Source organism: Drosophila sechellia, chromosome 2R, assembly GCF_004382195.2.
Source record: "Drosophila sechellia strain sech25 chromosome 2R, ASM438219v1, whole genome shotgun sequence".
Classification (NCBI taxonomy): domain Eukaryota; kingdom Metazoa; phylum Arthropoda; class Insecta; order Diptera; family Drosophilidae; genus Drosophila; species Drosophila sechellia.
In genome coordinates this window covers 13,112,097-13,136,588 of record NC_045950.1, presented here as the reverse complement: position 1 = coordinate 13,136,588, position 24,492 = coordinate 13,112,097, and the positions used below count along the sequence as shown (strand labels likewise).

At 44.3% G+C, this 24,492-nt stretch overlaps 5 protein-coding genes and 1 long non-coding RNA gene across 9 annotated transcripts; 4 read left to right on the top strand and 2 right to left on the bottom strand.

Annotated features, from left to right (window-relative positions):
• Window positions 1-44: 44 nt before the first annotated feature.
• On the bottom strand, window positions 45-17,426 carry LOC6609537 (rho guanine nucleotide exchange factor 12). 3 transcript variants are annotated; one of them, XM_032715589.1, is made up of 24 exons: window positions 17,303-17,426; window positions 15,610-15,960; window positions 12,751-13,543; window positions 12,362-12,454; window positions 12,243-12,300; window positions 9,930-10,069; window positions 9,697-9,870; window positions 8,301-9,362; window positions 7,809-7,893; window positions 6,924-7,743; window positions 6,685-6,868; window positions 6,507-6,618; window positions 6,297-6,446; window positions 6,189-6,239; window positions 5,812-6,121; window positions 5,616-5,753; window positions 3,878-4,314; window positions 3,218-3,809; window positions 2,976-3,153; window positions 2,715-2,908; window positions 1,072-2,653; window positions 800-1,009; window positions 629-739; window positions 45-567 (listed from the first exon to the last, which is right to left on the bottom strand). In XM_032715589.1, exons 2-24 carry the CDS (start codon window positions 15,633-15,635, stop codon window positions 379-381), a joined length of 7,689 nt encoding a protein of 2,562 aa, XP_032571480.1. In that variant the 5' UTR covers window positions 15,636-15,960; window positions 17,303-17,426; the 3' UTR covers window positions 45-378. The 3 variants fall into 3 exon arrangements, with proteins under 3 accessions (XP_032571480.1, XP_032571481.1, XP_032571482.1); XM_032715590.1 differs by having other exon boundaries at window positions 17,314-17,424; XM_032715591.1 differs by lacking the exon at window positions 8,301-9,362 and having other exon boundaries at window positions 17,303-17,425.
• Window positions 10,148-10,613, top strand: LOC116800463. The gene has a single exon (XM_032715605.1). The coding sequence runs from the start codon at window positions 10,194-10,196 to the stop codon at window positions 10,593-10,595; it is 402 nt and encodes a 133-aa protein (XP_032571496.1). The 5' UTR covers window positions 10,148-10,193; the 3' UTR covers window positions 10,596-10,613.
• LOC116800462 lies at window positions 10,869-11,356 on the top strand. The gene has a single exon (XM_032715604.1). The coding sequence runs from the start codon at window positions 10,882-10,884 to the stop codon at window positions 11,329-11,331; it is 450 nt and encodes a 149-aa protein (XP_032571495.1). The 5' UTR covers window positions 10,869-10,881; the 3' UTR covers window positions 11,332-11,356.
• Window positions 11,360-12,225, top strand: LOC6609538. The gene has a single exon (XM_032715603.1). The coding sequence runs from the start codon at window positions 11,412-11,414 to the stop codon at window positions 12,135-12,137; it is 726 nt and encodes a 241-aa protein (XP_032571494.1). The 5' UTR covers window positions 11,360-11,411; the 3' UTR covers window positions 12,138-12,225.
• LOC116800464 lies at window positions 17,103-17,688 on the top strand. Its single transcript, XR_004361416.1, has 2 exons — window positions 17,103-17,195; window positions 17,414-17,688. It is a non-coding gene; the product is annotated as an uncharacterized LOC116800464 (long non-coding RNA).
• Window positions 17,689-17,948: 260 nt separating this feature from the next.
• LOC6609536 lies at window positions 17,949-24,341 on the bottom strand. Of its 2 annotated transcripts, XM_032715592.1 has the most exons (12): window positions 24,116-24,341; window positions 22,860-23,260; window positions 22,103-22,740; window positions 21,925-22,048; window positions 21,677-21,864; window positions 21,328-21,572; window positions 21,077-21,266; window positions 19,366-20,962; window positions 19,179-19,298; window positions 18,972-19,118; window positions 18,429-18,907; window positions 17,949-18,338 (listed from the first exon to the last, which is right to left on the bottom strand). In XM_032715592.1, the coding sequence occupies exons 2-12, from the start codon at window positions 23,247-23,249 to the stop codon at window positions 18,224-18,226; spliced, it is 4,233 nt and encodes a 1,410-aa protein (XP_032571483.1). In that variant the 5' UTR covers window positions 23,250-23,260; window positions 24,116-24,341; the 3' UTR covers window positions 17,949-18,223. The 2 variants fall into 2 exon arrangements, with proteins under 2 accessions (XP_032571483.1, XP_002034219.1); XM_002034183.2 differs by having other exon boundaries at window positions 17,949-18,907; window positions 24,116-24,340.
• Window positions 24,342-24,492: the final 151 nt, after the last annotated feature.

The window sequence follows — 24,492 nt, the reverse complement described above, 5'->3', positions numbered from 1 at the left end:
TTTCCCTTTACGGGAAAAATATGTATATGAACATTTTTGCGTTATTCTTCTCAATAACTATGTTGTTTATTGTTCTTTATAAATGTATCAAACATTGTGTGTTTATCTGATATTTTTTAAGTCGATAATATGCATATATATATGTATTTAATTAGTTTTACGAGGGGACAATGTTAGACTTAATTTAAAGTGTTATCGGCTCTTGTGGAATACATAATATTTTAAGAAAACAAATGAAGCTACATTAACAGTAGTAAAAGGCATGCTCTAAGAAAGGCTACTCGTAAAACATAGACGCCGCCAATTCAATTGGTCAAATGCGTGTGGGAAAAACAAGAACAAATATGTATTTTATACAAAAAAAATTAAACAAGTTTCCTATTCCTCATCCTCAGTGCTAGTAATCCTCATGGCTTCCGCTGTCTGTACCTGGCCGCTGGCGCTTGGTGATGCCTTGGGAATCGGCGTAGGCGTTGGCGTCAGCGAACTGTTGGAAATGGCGTCAATATCATCGTCAAACTCTACATCCTCAGCATGCATCAGCTTCTTTAGATCAAACGGAGTTTCCTGCGGAAGGGCACAGCATCAACATTTCTGATATTCTACTTTATTTATTTTGAGTCATTACCTTTACTTCATCAACTCGCTGTCGATCATGCAGCGCACTCAAAAGCTCGCGAAGGTGTTGATTCTCTTTACGCAATCGCTCCCTTTCCATATCGCGTTCGTTAATTTTTGGCTGTTATTAGGTAAATATAAGTTATAGTGCTTATCTCGGCTTAAATTAGTTAGAACCTACCAAAAGCATGGAAATCTGCTCATTCAGTACTGTTACAATGCTGCTGAGTGCATGGCAGGGCACACTCGGCTCCAGCACACTGGCGTGCTGAATGCGATTCGGCCCACAGGTGCTGTTCGATCCTCCACTTAACTTATCCGTCTCTTTTAGAGCTTCAGTTGGTGATGTTTGAGTGGAGCTATCGACCGTGGTTACCGCGCCTTCTTCGATCTGTAGGAGGATATTAATTTAAAGATAACTTGTCACACACTGAAAATATTTTGTACACTTACGGTTTCCTCGTTGTCTTCCTTTTTGTCAGCTACGGATTTGCTTGTGTTTTCAGCCGATTTTATCTCCCGGCTCTGACTTGGTAATTCATCCACCGATGCTATTGTCGCTGCTTCATTCTTAGAGGTCGTTGGATCTGCCACTTCCTTTGTGATATCCGCCTCCACACATTGCATCTCCTCATTGCATGATTCACTTAGCTTATCTGACGGCACAGTTTTCACTTCATTATCTTCAACCTTGGTCTCCGTCGTATCGCCTTCGAGTGGTTCCTGTTCCAGTAATCCATCCGGAACGGCATCAGTGGATTGACGTTTCGAGGCATCTATAACAACAGATTGTGAAGTTTTCGGCTCAGTTTTGAACGGAGCCAGTGGCGTTGTTGGTCGCTCATGTGGTTTGGACGGAATCGCCGGCAAGCGCAGTTCGTCGATCTCACAGTATCCGTCATCGTCTTCGTGTATGGCAACTTCGTCTAGATCAAGAGTTTGTAGTTTGGGCATCAGCCGCGATGGCGGTATCTGGGCCTGAGCCTGGGCATGCTGCCTATTGGGAGGCGGCAGCGGTGGTGGTGATGAGGAAAACGATGAGGATGGTGCCACCTTCTTACGAAGCTTTTCCTTCTCGTGACAGTGACCACAAACCACCGTGGACACCGCTGATACCTCTTTCTCAGGCGTCACGTGCATGTACTCGTTCAGCATCTTGGTCAGGGTTTGAATCTGATCGTAAGCAGCTAAAGCAATATCTGCACTGTCTTTCGGCGCCTCTGGCATCATGGCAATGTCCACAATCTGGTCGTAGTGTTCCACTGGCAAACGGAAGATATCACAAATGATTTTCTGCTTCTCCAGCAAATCATTCCTAATGGAGGCGTCCAAACGGCGTAGCTTCTCTCCCGGTGTCAACACAGGTTCCGCTGTGTGAGCTGGACTAATGCTGACCTGAATGGCCGTGGGGTCCACCAAGGGGCTCTGCATCAGCAGGGTGCGCGTGTTGTTCGAGTTGTTCGAGCAGACAATGCTGGCGCTGTCGCGTTTGGAGTTACCTCCAACCATGCCATAGGTGGAGTTTCGCTCCTCCCCAGTAGATCCTGGTCTAACCGATTCCCTAGTCGACTGAGAGTGTCGTAAAGTAACGTCGTTTGCTTCCGTCCCATTTGCCGAATACTTCTGAATGGGTTCCCCAGTGCTCCTTATGGACATAGTGCGATTAACTTCATTCTGGCTCGAACGCGGCTTTGGTGTGTTTACATAATCCGCATCAGATTCACTTGCTGTCGCATCCCGTTGAGGGTTTCGCAACTGAACTCCAGTCAGAGAGCTAACGTTACTATTATTAGTCGCTGGAGCCGGTGTAACCGTGGCTATAGGCAACATTGGGGCCAAAGGTGTGGTAGTCAATGTGGCTGTCGCAGCCAATGGCTGTACTGTATCGGTGCTCAACTCCAACGACTCTTTGGTGTTGGAATGCGGAATAGCGGCGAGAGCTGGATCACTAATACTCGTGTCATGGGTGCTTGATGCGTTCTTTGAACGATTCTTAGACTGACGAGCAGCCACATCCGAGAAGTGTTTAAACCATCTGCGAGAAAGCATTGAAGAATTAAGAAATGACTAACTGATGGAATGCAGGGATTACTCACGTCTTGCACTCGGAGCTACTAGGCGCGCGTAGCTCCAACATTTGTGATGTCTTCATCTTGATGAGGAAAAAGGAATTTTTGTCAGCCGCCTCCTGCCGGATCAAAGTGTCCGCATCGATGCTCATAATGGGACTGACTGGCTTATTGGTGATCGATAGCGGTGTGTGCAAGTTCTTAAGATAATATTTATCATCCTAAGGAAATATTTGTAAACGATTAATTAATCACGTCTTTAAAAAGTTACTGTGACTGTAAACTTGCCTGCTTGGTCAGCAAAACAATCATGTTTTCAAACAGAAGTCCATGTAGCTGAACGCTAGGATTCTTCTTGATCGTCAGATTGCCGTCATGGATAAGGTGATGTTGGGTCAGGTCCAATTTCTTAAACTCTTCCTTGTCATAGGAGGATCTGTCTAACTTACGCTGAATGTTTTGCAGCCTATTAAAATAAATAAAAAATTTATTTAATATAAATAATCAGTACCCTTTTTATAGACACATACTTGTGAGCATCCTCCGCTGTCTTTACTGCCTGGTTGACCTCGACAAGAATCCTTTTAGAGGATTCCACTGCTCGTTGAATGGCTTCCGCCTCGGTGGTGTTTTCTGGCAGCAAGCGCACGGTCACCTTGTAGAGGTTCTCAAACAGAAGCGGATACTTGGTGAGGCGCTGCAGCACGGTGGGCAGCAAGTCCTTCAGCTCGAGGCGGCGACATGCCTTGTGTGACTCCGACTTTTTCAATAGCTTTTGCAGCACCTCGTCCTTGTTGCGCTTCTCCTTGAGTGCCTCCAAGGCGATTTGCTGGCGGGCACAGAACTGAGCCGCAAACTCGCAGAGAACAACTCCAGACTGACCATCGAACATGTCAGCGAGCAGATCCCCTATGGTGTTCACCACGTGGCTATGCTCGATGCGTCGTTGCTTAAGACTCTGCTCGAACGCGCCATGAATCTCACGGAGCGACAGCAAGGCGGGCGGGAACAACAACAGCAAATGATCCTGGGACAGCAATCCACTCTCATAGAGTGGCAGGAAGAATAATCGATCCAGCAGCTTTAGGGTGCGCACATGGTTGCGTTCAGTTTGATAGATTTCTAGAAATAATTAAGTAGAAAGCAATACAGTATTGTTTTATTAAATAGAGATGTAAGGATTAATTTACCATTTATAATCTCCTGACGCTTCTTCTCAGCGTCCGTTAAAGCTGCCAACACCTCTGCGGCCACCATGGAACTCCAGTCCGCCTCGTTCACATCGTCTTCATCCTCGCTCTCCAGCGTCCAACGAGCTACAGGCAATGGGTGGCCCGCATTCCAGAAACTAGAGTTGCTAACTGCACTGCTCCCAGCGGCCCCTGCCAAACCTGCCTGAAAGGAATCCTGCTGGCAGTACTGCTGGGCGTGCTGCTGGATAAGCAGATGGGGATGCTGGTTCTGGTTCAATCCCATTGGCGGCACCTGAACGCCACCCGCTGCTCCGGTTGCAGCAAAGTGCTCCATTGACGTGCTGGGACTCTCGCTACCGCCAGCTGAAGAGAGACTAGAATTCGAACTGGCCACATAGTTAGCATTCGAAAGACCCAAGTCCATTTGCTCATCACTGCGTTGAAAGATAAGAAAAGTAAACAATATTGAATGTGTTCGTTAAGGTATCATAAAACCAATGTGCTCAGAAAAAAAAAAGATATACAAGCCTAGCGCAAATGCGATTATGTAAACTTAAAGTTAAAAACAAATAAATTCAAAAAATGCTTTAGGTCTTCTTGTCAATAAAACTAGCAGTTGTATATTTTGATCATTTCGAATGTGTTCAATTTCGATCGATTTGAATATGTGCACACATTTCCCCAGAATTATAAGTGTAACATCCGAAAGCTCTATTTTTAGATTTACACCAAAGAATAATTCCGTTTACATGAGTGACTTTATCACGAGTGTTCTGTGATGTACTAATAGAATTGGGGATCACACATCAAAATTCAAATAAAATATTGATTTACTTGAAGCTATTAAAGTTTAGGGTCGTCTTGAAGCTTTTACTGCGATTAAACCGAATGTTTCTTTCCATTGCCACTATTTTGATTTTCAATTGCGTTCCGTGTCGGACCGATGAGTCAATTCCAAAGCGAGAAATGCCACTGAAAGGGCAGCAGTTCTGGCAGGTGTTGGTAGAAAAATATGTCGGGAGGAGTTGCTCAAACAGTTTGTCAACAGGAAGCAAAGAAACGAGGATAGCTGGAAGCCAGGACGCAAGCTGGCATTGGCTAACATGGTCGGGAGCGGACTGGCGTAACCTACATTGCGCTGCAAAAAGCGGGGCGGACAATATAATCGATGTCAATGCCGGCGTCTAATCAACTATCATATCCACAGTGCCTGCTAAACGTATACGTATGCGGTAATGGTCACCGTAAACATTAGACGATGTCTGTGGTAATGATAAGTCGAAGGCTGGATACCCTGGTCGACGGCCCAGCGGGTGCAATTCCATGAAAACATATTAATGCATTGTCTGTTAATCATATCCTTGCCAACTTGAATATAGTTTAATTAAAAACTCAAACTAAAGCGAATCTTTTAGAATAAACGTGCAGTGGAAAGTCTGTGGAAAGTTTGCGCCACAGAGACGCGACAACGGAAAGCAGACAGCATATATTGATTGCAGTGCGTCGCAATTCACATTAATTAGTAAAATTAATATCCGGTTACTTGGCGGCCACAGAAAGGCGTAGGAAAATGCTTTAGTTGAGAGGATCTAGGGAGTGGCTCAGCCAATGACAATGGAATGAAAGAATTTCTTTGGTAAGCTGAGACGGCGAAGGAGGACAAGAAATAAAGACAGTAGGTCAGGACTTCCCATTTTCATCCTAGATGGCAGCGAAATCGATTGCTTAAACTTACTTCGGACGCGACGACAAGCTTGGATCAGAGGTCTTGCGGCGACTGTTGCGGTTCCTCTTGTTGGACAAGCGCTCCTTGTAGGATTCCGACCGATTCACGGAGACTGGCGCACTTTTGTGCTTCGGATGCTGACTGTAACTGCGGATGATAAGGTATCTCATTAAACGGAAAATAATTAAACATTAAATATTCTTACCGCTCCCTCCGCGCTTCTTTATCCACTGTATCCAGGGCGTTTAGCTCGGCAAACGCACTCAACCCTGCTGCCACGGATCCGCTGGTTGACGGAGTCGTTGACGCCACACTCGTGGACAAATCCATGTTGCATCCGGCTCCACCGCCGGGGTTAATACTGTCGTTGGCACAGCTGCCGTGAAAAGAACTTTGCAGGTCGGTGGTGTTCAGCGCCGAAGTGTTGCAGGAGGTATTCCCATTCGACCTTATCGATATGTTCGCATCGGGTCGCCGATCAGAGGGTTGACGCACAATCGACGTCTGACCACGGTCTAAAAAGAACAAATATCAGAATTGTATTAGTAATTCAGTGTTTGATTTTGGGTTTAATTAACGCACCTGGAGTCAACTCAACATCCAATTCCTCATCTTGCCGACTTCGCTTTTCATCTAGAAGAAGAATATAAATCATTTAATTCCGATTCAGTGTAAAATTCTCCTACTTACTTCCAATGACGTCGCTGGTGCGCGGTCGAATTTTACCCATGAATTTACTGATCTTGTCGTTGTGGGCGAGACGTTTTGCCTGGGGCAAGGGACCGGGACAACTCTCGTCCACTACTTTGGAGCACTGACGGTGTATGTTCAATTTACAGTCTGCAGCACGGAAGTCGAAAATATACTCAATTCAAAAGCAAATTTAAGAGAGATGCTCACCTGTACAATGATAACCTTGCGGGCTCACGCCCCAGATAATCGTCTGACAATGATTGCAGTGCGTCACTTCATAGTATTGACGCAATACCAATGGATGACCACGAACATTTATCTGCAGGGTGATCGATTTTTATTTCAAAAATAATTTAGAATAAATACAGCATTCCAAATGTCTTACCTTGCGATTTTTGCCCATTATACGCGACTTGAAACTCTTGTCTCTGCTCACAAAGTGGTGGACCCGCTCAACGATGCTGCTTGGAGGCGGACGAGTGTTGAAAATACGGTAGATGACGGTGGAAAGAGCAGAACACAACGCCACCTTCCGTACATCCTCCGGCGGTAAACCGTTCTCATCCTCACTGGAAAGGTAAATGTTTAAATACATACAAAAGCTAAATACATTTGCATACTCACATCAGCGCATGAAGTTTGGGCATTAAATATTTGTCGATGATCTGCTCCTTTTGCTTATCCGTCTTCGCCTCGTCCAGCTTGTCGTCCGTGGGTCCGTAAATGGTTCCCAGGCCTGCGGTGCGCTTCTGCTGAAACTCACGTAGCTGCTCACTGATCAGGTCCTTGGCCCGCTTTCGACTACGTAGAAAAACTGTCCGTAGGATCTCCACTTTGTCATACTCCAACTGCAGGACATTATCCACCTCGCGGGCCAGCGATTCATCTTGGCGATACCATGACAATGGAGCCCGTGGCACGAGGAATGTGGAGTGGATTTCGTAGGCCCATTTCCGCATGTCCTTGGAGGTGCCCTCCTTGTACAACTCAGTAATCAGGTAAAACAGAAGTGGCGCGGGATCCGAGTTTGAGATCACGTAGTTTAGGAAGATGGCTAGGAAAGTGACGTTCTCGGGCTCCAACAAACGAGTTAGATTGTTGAAGGGTCCGTTCTCGTCAATGAAGGGCTCATCCAAGTCCGAGTTTTCGTCCTCCATCGAAATGATCTCCTGCTGCGTATCGTTCGACTGGGCCGCATGCATGTGGCCGGAATGTAAGGATATCGGGATCGGAGAAGAGGCTCCCGCCATCGGCGTAAACTGATGCGACTCGATAAAGACTCCAGGTCCGGCTGCTGATGCTCCACGACTATTCTCATTCGGATCTTCCAGCACGGTCATGTGGGAGCTGGATAGATATGGTGGTGGTGGTGTTCCGGGCGGGGAGGATTCGCCATCCTTTTCAACAATCTCCCACGAGCCCGAAGTAGTTTTCGTTAACCGATCTGTTAATGATTTCATATTCAGGTTTACATTACATTACAAAAAGGTAAAACCAATTTTATCTTACCCGGGTGACGTGGATGCATATTGTCAGGTGAAGAACCAACGCGTCGATGTTTGTTTTTTCCCAAATTCGGAGTCTGTCCCAGAGCCTGTGAAGGTAGAAGCGTATAGAAATGAAACTATCAGGATAAAAAATATGTGGCCCAAATTACACATGAAATAAGAAGTAATTTAACCTGTAAATAGCTTTTCAAAATCTACATCTCCGATGCAAATAATATTCCCAAAATAAGAATTTCCTGCGTGTTATTCATTGTTATATATAATCAAAAGTGTTTTCGTTTGCTGTTAGTTGAGCTAGCGGAAAGCTAATTAAAAGTAATATTATTAACATTCGCAACTTATGATGGCGTCAATTAATTAATTAGAAGCATGAAACAGAGAAATGTTAGAGAATGAAAAGGGTGTAAGAAATAAAGAATTAGAAGGTTAGGATTTCGGCAGTGCTTTTCTTGGCAGAGAGATAAAGAGATCGAGTGATTCGTTGGCTACTTACGCCTGTGGCCTGGCCACCGCTCATTTGCTGCTGCTGCTGCTGTTGATATTGCTGCAGCTGCTGGACAATGTTGGGTCGTTGGGACAAAGGAAAGGCAATGTTCAGGTTATCGTTCTGCACCGCTGTTGTTGTGGACACCAGAGGATAGTTGAATGCCGTGCCCACGGAATTGGGTTGAGCGAGATTCTGACAGCTGCCGCGGCTCATATCCTCTGTCATCATGCCAGGCAAGCGAGGCGGTAGCGGTGGTGGACCCCCATCTACCTCAATGGATCCTCCGGCTGCTCCAGCTGCACTCGCCGATTCCATTTGCAGGAACATCTGGGTGGACATCTTAGGATCCGATAAGGCCTTCGTTTTGATCTTGGACCGCTTGGACTTGGCATTGCTCGGACTGTTGTCAGTGCTGCTAGGCAGTTGCTGTTGTTGGGATCTATTTAACTGGGGACTTGTGGCGCGATCCAGATCGGAAACGGGAGCCACCAGATGTGACCCGCCCGGCGACGCGTTTCCGTTCTTCAGGTCCAAATTCAACTGCCTGGGCGGATTCCTCTGCGGCAGTGGTGGCGGCACATCCTCCTCGATCAAACTCCTCGAAATCAGGAACTTGTTTTTGCCTTTCGACGACGGTCCAGTTTCCTTAAAGCGATGTTGTTGCTGATGCGGATGGAAGAACTGCTGCGAGGTCGGAGTGCTGGTGTGCTGATGCATCGATTGAGACATTGACTCCGCTTGGTGGCTCATGCGTTGCTGCTGCAGGAAATCCGTCGTTAGGCCAAAGGGAGATGAAGTCGTTAGGTCCTTTTCGGTCTTATTTTTGCGCGTGCCCAGCGACAAGGACGAAAGGGAACGCGGCAGGAGGGACAGGAATGCGGGTGAGGTGCTAGCTGGCTGTTGCTGTGGCGGATAATTGTTGTTGTGGAGATTGTGGTGGTGGTGAAGATGATGGAATTGCTGATTGCTGTGAGTGGCGGACGCGGACAAGTGTTGGATTTGGTTGGGCGTTAGTAATGCTGTGTTCTTATTGCCAGCGGCCGCCTGAAGTTTAACAGTCGGTGCATCCTGTGTTAGGGTTTCATCATGGGAGTGCGTTAGAATGCCGCGAAATGGAAGAGAAAGATAGAGATCATGTAGCATCAATCGGTTTCAACTGAATCCCTTTGGAACTCTCGTTTCATTTAGCGATCAACTCAAACTCAAAACGGTTACGAACAGCGAAAGAGCATTGTTAGATTGTATTATTAGCTGGGTTAACAGAGCTGCTTGGCATCTGCTTGCGGCATTAATATAATGTTTCGGAAGGGACAGGATTCCTGGGCTTATAGAGATTTCGCTGACCTCCTAGATTTCCTAAAGTACAAATAGATACACCCAACAGAAATATTCCCTCACTCACCTCGGCTCCCACTTGATGCAGTTGCTCGCGCAGCTTACGGATATTCGCCTCAGATAGCTTGTAGCTCGGATTATTTTGATCGCTTTTCAATCGCTCCAGATTTAGTTTCTCCTGCTCCAGCATTTTCTGCAAGGTCTGGATCTTGTAAGTCTCCATCTCCCTACGCTTAATACTCTGCAATTAAAAACGAATGAAATTGGGATGATCTAAGGGCTACCATTTCAGATACTTACGTCCACCGGCTGTGGCCCAGTTATAGAAGCGGTACGATCTCGTCCAGAGAGAATGGGTGTCGAGGGCGTTACCACTGATACTGACGAAGGTCGCGTTAGCTTCTGACTTCGCTTCACCGCCAGCTCAACAGTTGTCGAGGCTTAAAAGTTTAATTGATAAATGATAAGAAGTTTTGATTAGTTTGTCAACCATTAATATTTATTTGGATTTTTCCACAAATTTTCTAATAATCTATTCAAAATATTTCCTTTTTCAAATTCAAAATGATTTTGAACAGGCTCATTAAGCTTGTGCTATTTTCTAGTACCATTTACTTGGTCAAAGCACTAGGAGTTTGGGAGGATCCATTCGAAGCCAGAAACAGTACACTCGGTAAAGAAGGAGAAGAACCTTTGGAGACGAAAAATTCAAACGACAAGTCAGATGAGGGAACAGATATTGGTGCCACCATATCCAAGGAACTCCAGAAGAAAAAAGAGGATTTGGAGAAAAAGTTTTGCCCCAAAGGCACCTTCTGCGAGCCCCCACCAAAGCCCCTAAGCAAAACAGTTGGCGAGGCACTTTCTAACACATGGGGGGTCTTAAAAGGGATTCCGTCCTACTGGAGCGAAACCTTCGAAACGGTTGGCGCTAGGATCTGTCAGTTTTTCAGAGGAGATAAATGAGCTTTATATTTAAGTCAGCATCTATAAAATGAATTGCAACAGAATTCAACTGAACCATTTACTTCTCTGCAATTAATGGTTCCGAATTTTTCCAAAACTTAGTAAACATAACCTTTAACTTTTGAACAATATTCAAAATTCTGTTGAAATCTAAAGTCAAAAATGCATTAAAAATTTTGACTAACCATTTTCGTCCACATCAAGGGTCAAGCTAAGATTGTAACCAAAGTGAAAAGATTTAGTTCCAAAATTAAACTCTCTATTGGACTATATATACGGAATAGGCATGTCTGTGAGTCAACTTAAGCCCGAGGAGCAGGTGGTCATTGCAGCCTCCGAGAATCTATCAATGGGTCCTTCCCCACTTGGAGAAAGCCAGTTCAATTTCGTGGCTGCAAACAACTGTAGTGTGGCTCTCCAGCGGGGATTCTATTTCTCCCTTCGGATGCCCGACTGGGCTAAGGATTTTAAGATACAGACCCAGAAAATACTATCCCATGGTTTTGACTGCCCAAGGAGAAGTTTCAAAAGTAGCAACGACTCGGAGATATCGAAATTTTATGGAGATTATCGTCCTGAACGTTATGGCGAAATCTTTTCGGAGAGCAGTAATGCACAATTCTTTGAAACCATTCCCCGAGAAATGCATGTTTCCAATCAAACGAAATCAAAGCGAGCACTGCGATCACCCAAGATTAAGGACGACTTAACGTGTGGCAAAAAGGTGCCATCCTAAACACCCTGGCATTGGCTGTCTAAAATTCGAGGTCACACAGGAAACATCACAAGGAGTTCGGCTTTCCGAAGCTAGGTAAAATGGTTGTGGGCCTGATTTTGCGAGCGGGCGTTGTCTATGCTGTGGTAATGGTCACCAAGAACTACGGCGTGTGGGAATCGCCAAACAAGACGCAGGATGTGTACGATGAAACCGTGGAGCGCATCGAACCCTACGCCGATCGGGCGCGACGTAAACTAAATATATGTCCGCCGAGGCCGCCACCGGAAGGAGAATGGTCCTTCTTTGGCGTCTACTACTACAACAAGTTAGTTAAATCGGTTTTCGACTTACTAAGCGTCTTTCCCGCTGGACTGGCTGCGTTTTTGGAGAAAGTGCCAAGCTTTGTCAACGCTTTCAACGAAACCATTCAAAAGTACATTAAGGAAAGCCAGTCCAAGAAGAAAGAAATAACGATATCCAAGGGACAGCTGGACGAGACTCCTCTGGTCAGACCTCCCGGACTGGTGCCACCGCATTGTAAAGACAAGAACTGCCCGAAGGCTCCTCTGATTCCACCAGGATGCGACCGGAACAGGGATAGCTTTATCTACGAGCCACGATTACCCAAAAAGCCACCGTGTGAGTGCGCCAAGTGCAAGCAACGTCAGGCGGAGAATTGGAAGGACAACAAACGCAAGTGCCCCAGAATACCTAGCAGTGAAGCCAAGTGTAGATGTGGAGAGGGACCCCAGTCAGAAGCCCGCTCGGAGCCCATCAAATCCTGCAAACAGTGCCGAAAGACACCTCGAGAAACCTCTACCTAGAAATCCCCTGAACCAAATCTCCTCAGACCATTGACCAAATTTATTGTACCATCACCTAGACAATATAAATTTGGTTGCTTTCTTGTAAGGACTATGTTTTCATACCTTTTATTAGACCCACTACAGTTGGATGCTTCTCTAGTCGGACTTCATGGCCGTTCACCTAAAATTTAGTGGTCAAGAACATAAGAACTTGGTGCACTAGGTGAATTTATCCTACTCACCCTTAGTATCATATCGCCAGCAACCAGGCCTGCAATCTCTGCTGCGCCTCCGGGTTTAACGCTCTCCACAAAGACAGGATTATCTCCGGAAACCTGTAAATGATTTAGATAAATGTAAAAATATGTTTTTTTTTTATGTCAGCTGTTTTTTTACAACAGTAAATTTACAAGTTTATAGCCAAGAGAACACCCTTAAATGTTAAATCAATTATAATGGCATTTTAAAGTCGACAGTTACAGGCATTTGTTGCCCAAGATAAAGGTTAAAGCCTACAAAAAAGCTTTATGACACTTTTTATTGCCAGTAAATTCTAACGTGTTACGTTAAATTTGAAATATCCATAACAAAGAAAAGGGTTACACTCCGAGATGAATGTATAGGCACATACCTTCATCCCGTATCCGTTGCTATCTTTTCGCACAGTCAGGGTTAAATACTGAAAATTTTTTGGTAATGCTAGGCTTGGCGTAGTCGGCGTGGTCGCTGGCGTCGTGGACTCCTGGGTGTGGCCACCACCCAGATCCCGGGAGAGGGGGGTCAGATTGAGGCTACTGCGCTCCCCCGGCGCCTGGAGAACGGGGTTGGCGTTGTCCGATTGATTCAATTGCACGCCCCCGCCCATTATGCTGCCGTTGTTGTGGCTCGCATTGTTATTGTTGGCGGCGGTGGGCGTGGCTGGGGCAGAAACACCACCACCAGCTGCAGCCGTGGAGTCACCATTCATTTGGGTCTGCTTGTAGCTCGATGGCAACGGCGGCGTCTGCGGCGGCACGGCGTTCTGGTTCTCCCGATCCTTGTCCCGATCTTTGTCCCGATCCCTGTGACCACTAAGGCTGCTGGCCAGACTACTTAGGCTGCTCGCCAACGAAGGAGACCGTGGAATCTTCGATTTGTTCGCCAACTGCTTTTGCTTCTGCTTGCTCTTCGAGTTCTTTACAGATTTCTGCTTGGGCGCTGGCAGCTCGGGAACCGAGTCCACAACAATTGCTGGTGACTGTGGCGCAACCGCTGACGGGCCTGCAGATGTTGCTCCTGGTCCAGTTGCAGTTCCAGTTCCTGAGTGGCTGGATCCGTTCGTGCTGGTATGGCTCGCTGATGTCTCCGGGGGCTGAATGCTTGACTCTTCTGGTATCTCCTGAACCTCATCGTATTCATGTTCGTCAGTATATAAATCTAGTAACCTGACGGAACAAAATATACATGTAGTTTATTAAAAACTCTTATTTAAAACTAATTCAGATAAGCTCAAGTGTAATTAAAACAATGCTCGCATAATATGAACTCCATCTTGATCTCTGACTGCAGAAAAGCAACCATTTTTTCAATAAGAAATATCGCTGTGGATATTTTCATTGTTTTAAAGTCTTCGCTATGAGTGACTAATTTTCTATCCATCGGTTATCTATCAAATCTTTATCTTCATTTACTCAGATTAGCTGTCACCAGCACCATTTTACTAATCTTGTAAAACCTTTTATCGCCTTTTTATACACACTGATTTGGTGACTACCGCCTCTGTGCTTATTGTGCTCATTTTTATTGTTCCTTTACTAAACCAGAAGGTTGATTAGCTAGTTAGTTTGTATACCCCTTAAAATGCTAGACTTCAGGCATTGAATAGAACCAGCGGATTGCCAGCTCAATCATCTATGAGCGGTAATCAATGCTGAATAATTTCATGGCGGAACTGCTTCTGCTCTTCGCCAACGATTCCCATGTGGTATGCTGGGTTTTAAAGAGCAGATAGCTAGATTAGTGGCTAATCAAGACCTCGCCGTGAATGCGACAAACATGTAACGAAAGTCACGGCCAAAGCCAAAGCGATTTGTCGTCGCTGGTGGGTCTCTTTTAATTGAGCTAAAATTAAATCAGCCAGAAGAATAGATACACTTTAATTGCCGTTTATTTGATCATTTTGCATGTGAATGGAATGGATACACATATGTACATATGTCCCAGTATACAGTGTGTACCACCTTCGGACCCGTTTATATACCGGAATATAATAAAAGCTCATTTCCCGCCTGGTGAATTCATCATTATGATGAGTTATTTCCATAACAGCCGGGCAGGCGGGCAAGACCTCCAAAAATCAAATGTTTACATTAACTTTTTTGACTGATTGGCCCATGTCAATAGCATGTCTCTCCGTTTCATCCAAGTGAATTCTCTTTCTGTCTAAATTTAGCTGCCTTATTTTGAGGAAATCTTGCTGCAGCCCGTTGGCGGGCTGGCATAAAACCTGTTAAGGCCCACAAGTTAGACGACAACACCAGCGGTGGTGAGCTGTTAATAGATTTAAATCATTTTGCATGGGTATATTATACAATTCGTGGTTAAGACACCACCACCAAATGCACACACAAGCATGCTTAGAAAGTCACTGGTTTTGCCAATCTATTTGGGCTAAAACTTCCCTCGGTGGCAATAAAAGAAATAAATGGTAAAATGTGAAAACTGGCCGCTCCCTAAGTTGGTGCGCGTATATATGTATTAAGTCATCCGTTTGGCAGTCGAAACCGCACAAAAACAACCCCAAGCTTGGGGGAACTATTGGTATAAACAATCAGCAAACACAGTGCGTTTCAGAACTGTGAGACGGCGCAAAGTTTCACCTCGTCAATTGGCGATTTTCAAACAACGTTTGCTGACTAATCACGGGTCAAATGAATTAGTAATTGTTTACAAAAGTTGATCGGTGATCTAATGCACAGTTAAATCATCTGTAACTGGCTTAAAAACTATTTAAAATGTAGTAAAATTCCTATATACTGAATATTTGAATATAATTTCGAGGGTTCTTAAAGGCTGCTACACTATTTAGCCAACGATCTTACATAAGTTCTAGTTCTTAAGGGTATCTCTAATATGTTAACTTATAGTAGAGCACTTAGGTCAAGAATTTAAAAGCTGCTTTCATAAGTAAAAACTCTACCCTTTTGGGTGACTAATATCTTCTTCTACTCGCACACATAACTTCGAGATTTCATTAAAATTATTCAATCCCCACAACCAGTTGACACTGCCTTTGAAATTTGCATTAAACCTGCCTCTATACTGTATATTTTGTATATTTATTAGTATGTATAATCGGTTGTTGCTTGCGAATAAGAGCGAAAATAACAATTATTAAGTCTCTCGAGGACAAAAGATAAATTCTTATCGCAATGCGAGCAATTTAACCAGTGGGAAAGTGGAAAGTGGGGGAAATTGTAGCGCATGGAGACAGTGGAGCAGTTGAACTCACCGTTTTTTGATTGATGGGTCATCCATAGGGTTTCCTGCGATGGCTTTTGCTGGCTGCTGTGCGGGTGCGAAGATGCAAATTCAAAGGCATGCGTAAGCCACTCGAAGTTAGAGGATTTCGTGGAGTATTGTTCGCATTGGTTTCGGGCCAGTCACCAGCGCAGTGGTTGCGGAATGCTTTCGGCAGCTATTTTTAAGTTAGCTAGTAAAATCTGGCCGAAATGAATCCAGAAGTGATTTAATTGCCTCGATTTTCGTTGCTTTAGTTCTGTTTTATGGTTTTTTGGTTGCACTATTCCAATGGGTTTTGATATGTGTATGTATATTTTGCACTGCTACTTTTCACTTAAACCTGTGGGCACACAAAATTCGTTTGAAGACATTTCGGACATTAATGCATGTACATTAAAATATTTGTTTTCATTTTTTTTTTTTTAAGTGGGTGGTGAAGGGTTAAGAGGGATGGGGCGGCTCGGAGAGGGTTCAAATGCAGGCAGCAATCTCCTTGCAATTTCATTGTTTTTATTCCAACACAGATAACTGAACAGCACACCCACACACTCACGCGCAAGCCATACATATTCCAATGGCTATGGCTCTCTCGCCGCGCTCGTTCTCTGTCACTCTCTCTCTTAATCTCTTGGTTTCTCTGTCACTCGCAGGCAGCAGTTGTTGCTGGTTTTATTGTTGTGCTTTTTGCTGACTAGTTTTCACGAAACATTTAATGGATGACGACTTGGGGTTGGGGGAAAACAAGTTTTTGGCCAAAAATTGAAATACTAATGCTATACTAATGGGTCAGAGCGGACACACAGGCAGGAAAATTCCAGCGATCGTTTCCAGATTTGCGTATTTTCCATTGGAACAGCTGATTGTTCAATTAATCGCTTGTTCAATTAGCGTGACGAAAACCCGAAAAGAAAAACAAAGACTCCCTCTCTCTCTCTTCGAATTTGCACTGATCTCACTGTTTGTTTACCTAAATAAATCAATTCTTGCAGTTTCACTCCTCTTTAATTAAACGCAAATATTTAATTGAATAAATATGTATACACACAAACTGGACTGACTGACTGGCTGAGTGTGTGTGTGTGGGGGTGCGAGTGCGATCATCGCCGCAAACGCAAAGGCAAAACAATATGGCTGCCGCAAGCCACTTGTTAGAGAAAAACAAGCGATTCGGAGCCTCGGAAAGCGTCCAGTTGTTTATCATGTACTCATTAATTCGATCGCCTCCCGCTCCACCAAGCCGCACATCCCTAAAATCGAATAAAAGCCATGTACTGCAGTTCAAGAGTTCAGCACTCGACGCACTCACACACGCGCGTCGTTCCCTCACACTCACTGCCACCGATGGGCGAGTGTGGAAAATAAATACACATATGCCGTCATACATGCGATGCCCCTATAAGCGCGCTGCGTCTGTCTGCGTGCGATGGGTTAGAGATCATTTTTAGACAAATTTGCGTACAATATTTCCTGGCAATTGCAAGCTCGCGAATAAACGTTTTTCCCGTTGACGAGCGTGCACAAATGCACTTAAATATGTATAAATTTAACGCCAGTGTGTGGGTGCGCGGAATGCATGTAAAAGTCACTTTTTTTATTTATTGCTTTTGTTGCTGCAGTGAGCTCACGCGTAGCGAGTTGCGCATCATTCTTTCTCTGCTTCGCCACTTTCGCCACGCACTTACTTAAAACGCACTCGTATTGCCACTCGTATATTCCACAAAGCTACGAAAAATGTTTTTATTTTTTTCGCTTATCGCGCCTTTAACACGCACACGACGTTCTTTTCTTTTCAGCTTGAAAATTGGAATGAAATGACGAGAAAGAGCGCATAACTGCCAGTGTTGAAAAGAGCTTCAGTTCGGTACGAACTTCAGTACCTAAAACTGGTACAAACATGGTACCTTGACGTATATACAAGTTAGCTAAGATATTGGTTTTTATTTATCGCTTAGAATGCTTCTAAATATGTTTCGTACGTGCGTTCCTTAAGACAATGTGTGTAAATCGGAGTTTATAAAATTGTTATCCCAAAACTTAACTTTTTAATAAAACAAAAATGTAAGCATTATGGCCAAAGCCTTTTCGTTTATTTAAGTCAGCTTAAAAGTAGACAAACCACCATTCAGAAACGTACCTATTTATTGGACCGCAGCACTGATATCCATACACGTACTTAGCAGCACTGGCCTGGGACCAATGCTTTTGCAACACTTGATCTGGCGTGCCTGGCAGAAATCAAAACAAACGCACAGCACAACCACCCACACAAACACGCATGCATATATACATACGGACAGCACAAAGAGCAGACAACAAAACCGCGTCCTGTGTTTTTCGTGAAAAGTCGTTTATTTGGTGGCGGTTACTCGGGTTGACAAACAGAGGCAGGGCAACGCACCCACCGCCCCTCTGAGATATCATAAATGGTTAGCTGCATACACTCGCAAATGTACGCGCCAACAACAAATGTTTGCCTAGGACAAATCCGGACCCAAGAGGTAAAAGAGCAATACCATCAGGTAGTAGAGCAGTAATCCTATAAATGCCATGTTGTAGTTTGGACTTTCCTGTTTCGTGCGCCGCCAAGGGGCGCACTTCTGGCGTCATGAACTGGTCTCCTCCAGAATTGGTGTCGCCCCCGCCACTTCGCTGTTCTTCTCCAGAACAAGGTTGCCAACCACATCAGCACCCTCGCTATCCGAATCCTGCATAAGTGGGCTGTGGAGAATTCGAAGATTTTTTAAGTCTTCATACTGATTTGCAATCTCCAACGTTATTGGTTCAGGTGGAGGTTGAAGTCTACTCAACTCCAGCAACTGCAGATGGTAGTAGACACCCTCGTCATCTATGGCATAAAATTGCGAGAACTTGGCGTCTGTGAAGAACTGACGAGCTTCATTTCCCACAAATTTAACGCAGGCCAGGAGTTCCGGACGGATGGCATTGCCGCGCTTATTCCGCCACAGTTCCGCAGTCTCTCGGTTGACCGGGTGAAACTCGTCGGCAACGAATGTGACATCTTCATCGATGTCCGCTGCAATGGGCGCCGCATCCACAGCATCCTCTTGTGTAACACTGTGCTGCTTGTGGCGTCGACTGCGCCGCTGTTTTTGCTCGCGCTCCAATTGATTGTTGCGCATGTGCGTCACGTTCCAGAAGCACAGCTGCTCCGCGCAGCTGACCAGGAGCAACTTACATGGCGAGAATCGCAATTGCCGGATGCAGTGCTCGTGGACCTTTTCAATGCTGTAGATCAGTTGAACTTTTCTGTTTTCAACGGCAAAGAGCTGTTGGGAAATTTTTAATTAGTAGGAAATAATTATGAAACGAATTTGTAAGACGTATGTATACCTCTAAAGTGCCATTTTCGAAACCCATAGCCAACATGGTACCATCATCCGCGGCTACCAAATAGCTGATCTTGGCCTTCTGGGCGATCTCTTCTTCGCAAATCGGTTCGTACTTTAGTTGGTTACAGCTGAATATTAAACGGAATACCTGTCGTTGGAAATAACATTGCTATGATAATTGTTTAATAAATTTGTTTAGCAAACCCACATTGATGATGTTGTTTTCGTAGGCCAGAAAGAGAAGACTGTTCTTTAGATCAAAGCCGACAATGTATTCCTCCGAATCCTTCGGTTTCACGAATGCAGCTGTATTAGCTATATCCACATGCTGTTGGTAAATATTGAAATCAAATACTGAACTTTTACTCGAATAAACTACAATTAAGAACACTCACACAGACTCCGTGGTCGGAAAACAAAATGATATACCGTCCTTCCTGTAAGGACGCGTACTTGGTACTAACATCCAGCATCAATGGCCACTGGTCATTGGGCTGAGGCAGATCTATCTTTCCCAGCTGGAATATCACAGTCTTCTGGGCACTGTGTGCCGATGCCACCAGAAAGTTGGGACTGACCTGTTTGAGGTAATCAATGGGCTCCTCTATAAACTGCTGAGGTAGTGCTGCATCATGATTAACATCTATTATCATTCCGTTCACATAGCCAACGAAAATCTGTTTGTCGTTAAAGGCGGATATGGCATTTATCTTACAGTTACTGGCAGCATGAGTGGGTGTGATTGTGGACCATGCGGAACTGCTAGAAATGACAGTTTCAATTAGGTGAATGCGCTCCTTGGAGTCCACAGCCAGAATTTGCGTCCGCTCTCTGGTCATGTCCATCAGAGAACGCAGATAGACATTAGGCTCCAAGCAAGCCTTCGTCATTATGCTTATCTCATCTGCACTGTGAACCCAGGCGATTTCCCTATTTTGGTATGAATTCGAGCCAGTTACAGAGCGCAATGTGTGCACATGGACCACCTGTTTTCCCTTAGCGCCGCACAAAACGATGTACTTATAGACAGGATCAAACAGCTCGTAGATATCCACACACTCTATATGTTCGCTGACATTGCTACGTAGCACGGGATCAGAGATTTTTAGATCATACACAATAAGTCCCTCGGATGTGCCCAGCAGTAGGTAGCGTCCGTCAGTCGAACGCTTTCCGCAGGTGATGAAACTTCCTTCTGGCAGTTGCACTGCCTCCGATTGCAAATCAACCCAAGGACCTGGCAAAAAATTGAGCCGCCATACGCTGTACTTAAAAATCAGCAACACGGTGGCGGTCTTAACCTTCTCGTCAAATACATCTAAGGCCAACGGCGTGTCGTTATCGACATTAAAACCAGGTAGTTCCGGCGTATCGCCGGAACCGTTGGTCAAATCCCATACAGTTAGTGTACAATTGGAGGTGCAGACCACGTAATATCGCTTCAAAACCTGAACGAAACACCGAATTCCCGACTGCATCGTTTTCAAAACAGGCACGTGCGAGAGTTTGAACATCTGATCTTGTCCGTCCCAATTCAAAATGTTCACATCACCATTGCTGAATGCTACATGCAGTTGGATGTTGGCCTCTGGCAATCCGGCGTCTTCATTTAAATGGAAAGCTACAATTTTCAGATTTGCATAGCTACCTATAAGGCAGCGTTTAACCACGCTATTGACTAGCTGTTGCTTGCTACCACCACTGCGGAGCCTTCCTGGGCAATCGGGCCACAGGGCCCAAAGTTTTACGCTTCCGTTGCTGTGCAAGGTGATCAAGTGCTTCTGTTGGTTAAACACCGCCATACGCAGAATGTCACTGCTGTCGATCTCGTCCCTTAGCAAATAGGTGTCCTCTCCCTCTAGCGAAACATCGGTTAGCAGAATCTGCCCGCTGGCCAGCGCCATCAAGCAAAAGTCGTTGTGAAGGTAGACAGCATGGCGCCCCTCATTATTACCCAGGTTTATAATCTGCCGGTGCTGGTGAAAACGACCGCTGATAAAAGGAAAAAGTTAAGTACTAATTGAAGAACTTTCATATATACATTTCCATAGTACTAAAAATTACAGCTCTGTTTGTTTGACTAGTGATTAGTTGGCAAGTACTTACTGGTTAGTAAACCAAACTCGACCGTCAAAGCGCTGCACTTGTTTGTGGGCTTCTTCAAAAATCGCCTCATCCTCGGCCATCAGGGCAATCCTAAGCAGGTCCGTAAACTTTGAACAGATAAGATTTTCCTCAATTTTTGGCAAAAAATCCAGAATAGCGTTTACTAAGCGCTCATACTTTGGGTCATTGTCTGCATGAAAAAAAAAAAATTTTTGTTTTTCTTTGTTTCAAATTATTTCTCGTCTACTTACCGCAAATATATGGCTTGTAGAACTTCAGCTGCTGCAGCGTGTTCAAGATCGATCCGCTGGCATTCCATGCAGTTGAATCGTGACGAATTTTTTGTTCTAGAAAACGAAAATCTAAAAAGACCATGCGAAAGAGAGTCACCCGCTCGGTGTGCTCAATGTTTTTTAGATGATGACCGATGTGGCTATAGAAGTATTGGTCCAGGAAAGGCAGTATCAAGTCGTCGTTATCGAATGCATTTGGGATACTAACAAAAAAGGTATAATCACTCGGTGTACGTCTTACTCGTGGCTTAAGGTTAATTCATTTCAACAAAGATTTAAGATATCAAGAAAAGGACTAGAAACTTACTTATAGTGATCTACGATACTCCGATGAAGTGTAGGTTCGTTTTCAACCTCGACTTTCAACTCCAAGTATATGCTGGGTATACTTATGGTTGACTCTTTTGGTTGCTTCTCCACCAATGAATATTTATGAAGTTTGTTAACCACCACCATTACATCCGATTTGACATCAAACCATATCAACGATAAGAGCTGTTCAACAGGAAGTTGATAACGATTAGATGTATGCCGTCAAAAGCGGTGATCACTTACAGTAATGGGTATGTGGGCTGATGGAGGGAAAACTGACAGTCTATCAAACATTTGTCTATATTCAGCGGGTTCCAGAACGTTTAGAGAGCTCTCAATGATGGTCGTCAGCTTATCACAGTTTACACTATAAAAAAAATATATGTGTGATATTCAGTGTGAACACCCATAATCTACATACTGTTTCCAGTTGTCCCAGGTCGCCAGACCATCCCGAATGCTCTCAGCAATAATGCTTAGTCTGCGTGGATTCGTTGTCAAAACTTCCCGGGGCAAATCCTGTGGTCGACAGTGGAGGTATTTTAGAAACAAAGACTTAACCTCATCCGGCGTAAGCGTCATCGAATGATGATCCAATGAAATATGAGTTGTGGTAGCTTCCGAAAGAAAGTCAGTGACCTGCTTGAACCTTGTAGTCAGCAATATCTTGCAGCCCAAGTTGAAGGCATTCCAAGCCTTGGCATTTTGCACATTAAGCAGAACAAGGAGACAATTCTCATATGGCTTGCTCTTGAGCAGTCGTCGCAGCTCCGCCTGAATGCTGTGGATTCGAAGCTTTATGTTACTGGTGTGATCGCAACGACTTGTCCAGTTGGAATCGATCTGGTAAAGTAGTTTCTGCAGCATCTCTAGCACGGTCTCCGGGCTATTGCAGTTCTTTAAGTTTAGCCAGAAGATCTTAAAGTCCATCTTGCATTGCACTTTGTACGATAGGCACACATCCAAGGCTACCCAAGTCTTTCCCGATCCCAAGACTCCATCAATCAATACATTTTTCGCTGGGCGAAGTTCTAGAAGAGCCTGCCTTAGTTTCAAATACTGAAATAAAAAAAGTATTGTATTATGGTTAGATCACAATTCCATAAGTAAAATTGTTTTTCGGTTTCGTACGTTGGACTTCTTTGATTTTTTTTTTATCGAATGGGAGATTATCATACCGGTTGCAGGCGGTTCACATTGTACTTGGCAAATACTTGGTTGTCGTTGTACAGACGATCTCCCTGCTCGATGTACATACTGGTCATCCTGCTGGGCTGCCGTTGCTCATACTTGATTGGCGCCATTAAGAATTCGTAGTTGACCCTGAGAACGTCCTCCACAAAGACCTGGACCATTTCCTCCTGTTTAGAGAGCAGTGTCCAAAACAAACGAAGTGTGCTGCTGACTGCATCCTTAGACATGATGATCTGGTCAATTTCCTCCTTGGACAATACTGGTTGCAGCATACCCTGGACATCCTTGCAGTCGAAGTTGTCGACGAATGCATCCTCAAACACGGACAAAATGTCCTTGTATTGGTAATGCTGCTCTCCTGTTTCCAAATCCATATTCGTATTACCTATATATGTAAATAGGAATAATAGAATAGAATACAAATAATTTATTAGCATTTAATTATTTTTTGTGGCATTTTCATTAATAACAAATGATGTTATAGTTGAGTTCTCCCACTATCAGATACCCGTTACTCAGCTAGAAGTGTGAGCGAGAAATTTAATTATCTCTTGGAAATTCAAAAACAAAATAAATACAAAAAAAATTTAAAAACAAAAATATGTTAATTTCAATGTACATGTGTACATACATATGACGGAAATCTTGGCGCCAAGCGGCTTTGACCCACTTTATTTGAATGCACCACCGTAGACGAGCACACAGGATTGGTGAAATGCGATAACGTGGATCTATGAGATCCCATATCTGCAAGCTGAGATCGACTGGATCAAAGGTAATTTCACAACTAATCGACAAGGACGCGAACGAGATCGGCTCTAAATAGCTAGGAATAAGTGAGCTCGTATGGCAACCATCGAAAAAGGCAATTCCGGTTGCATTTCTGTGCTGCTCCGCTCGTCAATGTCGTTGAACCAAAATTGGATCGAATCAGGCGATCGAATCACCACTATTTGAGTGCCGAATTAACTCCACAGATAGATAAGCGCGTAAAGGCAGAGATAGGAGATGCGTCACTGAGTTTGTGTGGGGTTACGGGAAAAGTGTTAATGAACTTGGCGGACGTCTGTGTGTTAGTGCTCTCGCGTGCAATTGTTTCAGTCACACATACACAAATCGGCAGTGCCTTGGATCTGTGATTGACGGGGAGGCTCAAGGCCGAATAGAAGTATTCAACAATTGCACAGAAAACGAGAGCACTACAGGTACATAAGCTTTCACCTGCACACATAATACTTACGCTCGCCGTTTATTTTTAACAAATCGTCGTCCTTATTCTTAGTTTGTTGTATGTGTATATATTGCACTTTATCCTTATTATATAATTGCTCCGGCTGCAAGGGGAACACTTTTCGCCCTGTTCACATTGTTCTAGCACATTCTAAGCGACACACTAAAGGCTTGAATATAAAACAAATAATTGACGACAATACTACTCAAAAAATAACAAAACAGCATTTCCTCCGACAGAGCGACCGTTCTACGCGAGGGAAATAATACCAAATTATACTATCGTATAGGGTTGTCAAAGGGTTCAAAAATGAATTTAATTGTAATCTGAATTGTAATTCTAAATTAAATTTCGTGTTTTAAGATATTGATTATTTGTATATTATT

Bases quoted from the DNA above. Each gene is read 5' to 3' on its own strand.
- LOC116800463 (XM_032715605.1), top strand. From the start codon at position 10,194: ATGATTTTGAACAGGCTCATTAAGCTTGTGCTATTTTCTAGTACCATT.
- LOC116800462 (XM_032715604.1), top strand. From the start codon at position 10,882: ATGTCTGTGAGTCAACTTAAGCCCGAGGAGCAGGTGGTCATTGCAGCC.
- LOC6609538 (XM_032715603.1), top strand. From the start codon at position 11,412: ATGGTTGTGGGCCTGATTTTGCGAGCGGGCGTTGTCTATGCTGTGGTA.
- LOC6609537 (XM_032715589.1), bottom strand. From the start codon at position 15,635: ATGGATGACCCATCAATCAAAAAACG. The intron at 6,240-6,296 runs GTAAGTAGGAGA...TTCTTCTTCTAG, and splicing joins CACCAGCGACGTCATTGGAA to ATGAAAAGCGAAGTCGGCAA. The intron at 2,909-2,975 runs GCAAGTTTACAG...ATATTTCCTTAG, and splicing joins TTGTTTTGCTGACCAAGCAG to GATGATAAATATTATCTTAA.
- LOC6609536 (XM_002034183.2), bottom strand. From the start codon at position 23,249: ATGGATTTGGAAACAGGAGAGCAGCATTACCAATACAAGGACATTTTG. The intron at 22,741-22,859 runs GTATGATAATCT...TTTTTATTTCAG, and splicing joins ATGTGAACCGCCTGCAACCG to TATTTGAAACTAAGGCAGGC. The intron at 20,963-21,076 runs GTAAGTACTTGC...TCCTTTTATCAG, and splicing joins CGAGTTTGGTTTACTAACCA to CGGTCGTTTTCACCAGCACC.